A 7,291-nucleotide genomic window follows, 5' to 3' on the forward strand; every position below is an offset into this window, starting at 1 on the left:
AGGAGCGAAAGGGGAGTGGAGTTTGAAGGAGACCATTAGTTCGCTTAATTGGTTCGTGACTCTCCGAGGCTCCTTGCCCAGTTCTGCAGATATCGGCCTGGCAGCTCTCCAAGCCAGATAAGATCTGTGACTATAAATCCTCCCTCGAAAGTCTTTGCTGGATGTGAATGAGCAGAATTCACAGTCAATTAATAAAAAGGGTTTTTTTTTTGCCGGAACAAGGAGTTTGTTTGATGCTCTTGGGAAGCCTCGGTCAGAACAAGAACCAGGCAAGAGGTCACCCAGCAGATCCTACCAGTCAAAGGTTCAGCTTAATTTGACTTTGGAGAAACAGAGGGCATCTCTCTGGAAGCCAGATTTGACCTCCTGGTTGCCATCCCTTCTCCAGGCAAGGGTGGTGTGGGATGACAGGAAAAGCAACACGCAATTTTGATGTGCTGGTTAGATTCACACATCACAAGAAACTCTTAAAGGACAGCGGCCCCAAACCTTTGGGGCTTGCTGGCCTGGTTGTGGGGGAAAAGAGGAACCAGGCTGCGTTGAGTGGAAGGCCAGTGCACACGCAACCCTTGAGCAAGGGGTGGGCTGGCAACACATGTGCAGCTGGACTTGTGTTAGTGGCAAGCTGGTACGCTGGCCCATCACTCTTGCGAGTGGTGCGCATATGTGCACACATGCTCCGCCAAACCACTTGCGTGGCCCAATTCTGTTATTGGGCTTCGATCCAGGGGTTGGGGACCGAAGCGGTTTGTTTGGCTCAAAATATTGGGTGAATCGAGAGCTGTGTCTTGTGTTCACTTCTACAGCATCCTTCTGAACAGCTCTAATATGAAGCTACACAATCCAAATGGATACCGTATTTTTCGGCGTATAAGACGCTCCGAAGTATAAGACGCACCTAGCTTTTAGGGAGGAAAACAAGGGGGGGGGAAATCTGCCTCTGCCTCCCAGCAATTTGCCTCCTTGCAGCAAACAGCAAACAGTACCAATAATATACACTGTTTGTGGTGTTACATTTCAGACTATACTTGTACAGATGCTGTTAAAATTGATGTGGCTTTCTGGAAGTATACGTTATTCTCTGCTGTTTAAAAGAAGATACAATAGCACCGGGCCTCTTCAGATCAAGCATTTATTTTAAAAAGCTTCTTCATTTTGTTACGTTGTTTAGAACAATAATGAAGCAGTCTTTAAAATATAAGTCTAATAATTTGAATCTGCCTCTGCCTCCCAGCAATTTGCCTCCTTGCAGCAAACAGCAAAGAACCAGTTTCACTTTCAGTTTCAGTTTCAGCACGGCCTCCCTATGATCAGCTGTTTCAGGTTGCAGGGACCGTCATAGCCTATGGCCACCTCCGCAAGCCCCAAGGAGGTAAACTGCTGGGAGGCAGAGGCCAAAGGGTGGGGGTCAGTGGGTGGGCGGGGCTACATTTGGTGTATAAGACACACCCAAATTTTCATCCTCTTTTAGGGGGGAAAAGTGCGTCTTATACTCTGAAAGATACAGTAATCAAGACTTAATTAGTTGTCCCTAGTAAAGAACACTTGACTTTAAAAGTAGTTGGAGAAGTGGACTGTTAAAACTTACCTTGTCCTTGAATTTCACTAGGGTCCAAAATCATGAAAACTGATTGCAATCTAACCTATTAGACCACTGGTTATCTCCCTTCGGCAGGTAAATATGATTGTCCTGGGGAAACACCTGGGCATCCCAAAGCCGTTTGGACCCATCATCGATGGCCAATGCTGCTTGGAGAAAGAAGTCCGCCGTCTCCTGGAGCCCTTAGGCTTGTCCTGCAATTTCATCGACGACTACGGAACTTACTACCTCCAACATGGCGATGTCCACTGCGGCACAAATGTCCGCCGGAAGCCCTTTTCCTTCCAGTGGTGGAACATGAGGCCTTGAGGGCCTCATCACGCCTTCTGTTTTCCACTCAATCAAGATGATGTTGAGACAGACCTTGTGTGTCTTCTCCCGCACTTCCTCAGGAAATCCAGTAACTTTTCCAAGAATTCCTGGGTGATTCCTCTTTGGGTTATGATGAAGATGCTTGCAAGCTTCTCTTTTGATTTAGACTTTCTCTGAAGAATATCTAAGGCGGCTTTCCTCATTTCTAAGTGTATCAGGTCTGCCAAAATGTTGTTAGTTGTGTTCTCCGATCACCCAGAAGAACAGAGGGCAGCTAAGTTCAAGCAGCGGTGTCAAAACTCACGGCCTACGATGCACCACATGCTGGCCACGCCCACCACCCCCAGTTTAGCGAAGGGGGGGAAAAGTTGTGATACTTCCCGTGACGACAACATGACGATGGGAGTTTGACACCCTTTCTCTAATCCTTCTCCTTATCCAAAACACAACAATCCTAAACCTAGTTATAGAGGTCCAACTAAAGTAGAATAAAATATGGATTAAAATATAAGAAGGAAGACGCGGCATAAAAGGGACAGTTAGACGCTTGCTTAAAGGGACAGGGAAACGTCATCAGCCTTCAACCACAACATGTTCCAGCAAACGTCCCTATGTCAAAGGTCCAAAACCACAAGGTTCAATTAAAGTTCGTTAATGGCACGTAGTCCATACCTGTAACAAAAGGAGAAGTAAGACCCCCATCTCCTTATAAGGCTTTTTCCTCTAGGTAACCAATAAGAAATGAGTTAAGTGTTTCCGTGTTACGCTGCCTTTGAGAATGTATAAGAATGTGTGCTTCGATAATGAAGGTTGTTCAGAACTTGCAATGTTAGCCATGGGCTACTTTCTGAACCTGGCTGCCAAATAAACTCTCCCTGTATCCTGAGAAGTCTTAAGCCTGTCATTCTCAGCAACACAACGAAACATGTCATAACCCTGGTTCAGGGGTTGGAGCCACAAAGTTCCTAACCGGAAGCCCCCCCCGTTCAATTCTGTAGCCGACCGGAAGTCTGGTTCCCACACCATAGAGCCTCCTCCTAGTGCGGCGTCCTTTTTCCTCTACGTCTCCTAACCGTAAGTCCTATCAATTGTGGAGCTGACCGGAGAACCCTTGCCATAGAGTCCCCTCCTGGCGCACCCTGCCTCCCCGCTGCCCCTAACTGGAAGCTCCTCTCAAAATCGTGGTGCCGACTGGTGACAGGGAGCCGCAGCAGAGCAATGAAAGAGCCACCTGCAGCTCCAGAGCTACGGGTTGCTGACCCCTGCCCTAGCTGGTTCAGGGTCCTTCAAAGAATGTTATTTCTGCCACCTCATCAAACTTGACCAGCTCAGATTTAGTCAAGTAGATAAGCCAAGTCAGATTGTCACAAATCAAGAAACTCCCAAAACACACTCTAAAAGGTAGACCTCCAACAGAGGTAGAACGTTTTCCCAAAAATAAGTTTGTCCAGTCTCGAACCTGGCATGATGGAGTTGAAGAACAATAATTGTTGACCTAAAAGTTCTTAGTGGCTGGCCCCAGATGCCTTCCAAGTGCACAGCTCAAAATAGTGATCCTGAGCAGTAATTAATCCACATTTTGGTTTCGTGTTGATTCCTATCATTTCAAATTTGCAAAGAGGCATTCTGGGGGTGTCGTGATTGTGAAGCCCATATTTCTTTGGGTGCTTATTTTTAAAAGGAATGCGTACTGCTGCTGAGTTATTTGATATGTTCAGAAACGAAACTTGCAGAAGCTTTTCTCGCGGATCTACCAATGGTTTGAATAAACTGCGAAGAACCTTTAAGCGTTCCGTTCCATTTCTTAAATCCACGCGTCCGTTATACAGTCATAAAAGGCAGAATGAGGTAGTCCTCGACTTACAACAGTCCGCTTAGTGACCGTTCAAAAGTTACAACAGCACGGAAAAAGAAGTGACAGGACCGTTCTTCAGGGTTACGCCCTTTGCAGCCGTCCCCGTGATCATGTGATCTAAATCCAGAAGATTGGCAACTGGTTCATATTTATGACCGTTTCTGTGTCCCAAAGTCACGTGATCCCATTTTGCGACCTCATGACAAGCAAAGTCAATGGGGAAGCCAGATTTACTTAACAACCACGTTACTCACTTAGCAACGGCAGCGATTCACTTAAGGGCTGTGGCCAGAAAAGCTGTAAAGTGGGGCAAAACTCACTCAGCAGATGTCTCGCCCAGCAACAGAACATTTGGGGTCCATTGTGGTCGTAACGTGAGGACTACCTGCCCATAGTTAGAATATTTTTTAAAAAAAATTCATTTAACTTTAATTGGTTCTCATCCCGCTGAGCCCCCCTTCTTGGTGAAGGAAATCGCTCAACGTTAAATCAATGGGAACTCTTGAACTCAGAGGCCGGGCAGCCAATCATATCAAAGGAAATTACAAAAAGGCAGAGGAATATTTTTTAAAAAATAGTGCCTTCTTCGGGGACAAAACACAAAACATAGGCCACTCTTTGCAGTAGAAAAAAACAAACACTTTTTGATAATATATTTATTATTATTATTATTATTATTATTATTATTATTATTATTATTATTATTATTATTATTATTATTATTATTATTATTATTATTATTATTATTATTATTATTATTATTATTATTATTATTATTATTATTTAAATTATACATTTATAGTGTGTGTGAACAGAGTTGGTTCTGGGTATCATTCATATTGATCCAATTCACAATAATATTAGTAATATTAGTAATCTGTATCCCATTTCTCAAAGTTAAGTAATCCTTTATTACATTGTTCCAACATATATATTCAAAAAAATTCCTAACTCCTCATCTTTATCTCTACCTTCATCTATATCTTTCTTATTCTATCTAAACATTTCTCTATTATATATGAACAAATTTAGCTGCTTCATTTAGATTGATCCAGTTTACGCTAACATTGTTAATAATCTCTATCGCATTTATCAAGTTTATATAATCCTTATATTATTTATACATCTCCTCTTTAGTACTTCAGTTATTATCCATTTTTCCATTTTAACTCAATTCACAATAACAGTATGAACAATTTTAACTAGATATCATTCATGTTGATCCAATTCATATTAACATTGTTGATTATCACATTAATCAAGTTATATAGTCTTGTTACATTGTTAAAATACACAAACAAAAACAAACTTTCAATGCTGGCTTATTGGTCCCAAACAGGTTTAAGGGGAAGGACAAATGGGATGAAATGTTCTCTCTGCCCCAGAACTCAACGTTAAATGCAGAAGAGGGAATCCAAACTGTTCTCCCTCCATTCACAGCGCAGCTGCTGCTCTCTTTCTGGTCCTCCCCCGGCCTCCCCCCTCCCGGGGGACTACCTTAAAGGGACAGGCTGCAGCAGTAGCTCCGCTGTGAATGGAGGGAGAAAGTTCGGATTCTCTCTTGGTAGGGGTGGTGGGTCATGTGACTGAGTAGGCGTGGGCGTGAGTGACATTGAGTTGGCCACGCCCACTCAGTCACAGGACCCACCACCGAGCCATGGCCACAGAACCGGTAGAGGAAAAAAATGTGAATGTCACCCCTGCTTTTGGTCGTATGACTTCACAATCATGACACTCCCATAATGCTTCTTTGCAAATCAAGTGATTTGAAAGGATAGAAATCAAGACGAAACTAAAACATGGATGAATGACTCCTCATTATCACTATTTTGAGAGCTGTATACTTAGAAGGGCTGCCGGCCTTCACAACACATCTGGGGCCAGCCACTAAGTGCTTTTAGGTCAACAATTATTGTTCTTCAACTGCGTCATCCTAGGTTCAAGACTGGACAAACTTTTTTGGGAGGGGAAATGTTCTACAGATGTTGGATGCAGTGGTGGGTTTCAATTTATTTTAGTACCGGTTTGCTCGTGCGTGTCCGCTCGTGCACTCGCCTGACATTTCTGCGCATGCGCAGAAGCATCCAGGCGGTTGGGCAGAGCCTACCACCGCCGTCACTACCGCTTCGCCCGATCTGGGGCGAACCGGCCGAAATCCACCTCTGGTTGGATGTCTACCTTTAGAGCAGGCATGTCCAAAGTGCAGCCCGGGGGCCAAATGTGGCCCTTTTTCAAATTTCAAGCAGCCCGCAGCCTCTTCTCCCCACTGGAGTTATTTGTTTAGTCTTTCATAAAATACCGTATTTTTCAAAGTATAAAGATGCATCTTTTTCCCCTCAAAAAAGAGGCTAAAAATCTGGGTGCATCTTATATACTGAATGCAGCATTTTTTTGCCTCCCAAAACTCTGGCCTCTTCACCAAAATGGCTGTGCATAGCCTTTAGGAGGTTTTCAGAGTGCTCCTGAGGGCTGTGGAGGGCATAAATGAGCAAAAAACGGCCCGTTTTTTGCTCAACTTTGCCCCCCCCCCCAGCCCCCAGGAGCACTCTAGAAGCCTCTTAAGGGCTATTCATGCCCTTTTAAAAAAAGGCCCGTTTTCGTGAAAAATTTTTGGGATAGTGCAAAAACTTTTTTTTTTTAATTTGCCTCTTCAAAATCTTGGTGCGTCTTATACTCTGAAAAATACGGTAGTCAATTCGCATTTAATGTTAAGGTTTCAAAGAATGTCAGGCTGAATGATGGGCCCCACATATTTTCACCTCACCAAATCTGGCCCTCCTCGCAAAAGGTTTGGACACCCCTGGTTTAGAGAGTGTTTTGGTGATTCATTATTTGTGACAATTCAACTTGGGTCGTTTAAGCTGTAGTGACTAAATCTGAGCTGACCAGGTCTGGTGAGGTAACAGAAATAGCATTCTAGAAATCAGATTTTTATAAAATATGGAATAGAATTTATAAGTGGCTAGAAAACAGGAAATAGAAGTTGGTTTTTTTCTAAACTAGTATCGAATAAAAATTAACCAAATCTACTAATCACTATCACACTTAAAAGTATTGACTATAATTTAAATAGAATGGTGATATGAACAATGAATATTATTATAAGTGTTAGTGCTGCTGTTATTATTATTATTATTATTATTATTATTATTATTATTATTATTATTATTATTATTATTATTATTATTATTATTATTATTAGTGTTAGTACTACTAACGTTTAAGCTGTAGTGACTACATCTGAGCTGACCAGGTCTGGTGAGGTAACAGAAATAGCATTCTAGAAATCGGATTTTTTATAAAATATGGAATAGAATTTATAAGTGGCTAGAAAACAGGAAATAGAAGTTGGTTTTTTCTAAACTAGTATAGAATAAAAATTAACCAAAGTTACTAATCAGTATTACTGATTATCAGTTACACTTAAAAGTATTGACTATAATGTAAATAGAATGGTGATATGAACAATTAATATTATTATAAGTGTTAGTACTGCTATTATTATTATTATTATTATTATTATT

General features: G+C 42.0%; 1 protein-coding gene across 1 annotated transcript in view; it reads left to right on the forward strand.

Annotated features, from left to right (window-relative positions):
- The window catches only part of LOC309392731 (protein-arginine deiminase type-1-like), a gene marked incomplete at its 5' end in the record, with an annotated part of 29,116 nt that extends 26,727 nt beyond the window's left edge, over positions 1-2,389 (forward strand). Inside the window, one exon of the mRNA XM_081954157.1 lies at positions 1,676-2,389. Coding sequence (XP_081810283.1) covers positions 1,676-1,909 — 234 coding nt within the window. The 3' untranslated portion in view covers positions 1,910-2,389. The remainder of the gene's footprint in view (positions 1-1,675) is intronic.
- Between the last annotated feature and the right edge of the window lie 4,902 nt (positions 2,390-7,291).

The sequence above is a fragment of the Natrix helvetica genome (assembly GCF_964273705.1).
Source record: "Natrix helvetica genome assembly, chromosome: 5".
In the NCBI taxonomy this organism is placed as follows: Eukaryota; Metazoa; Chordata; class Lepidosauria; order Squamata; family Natricidae; genus Natrix; species Natrix helvetica.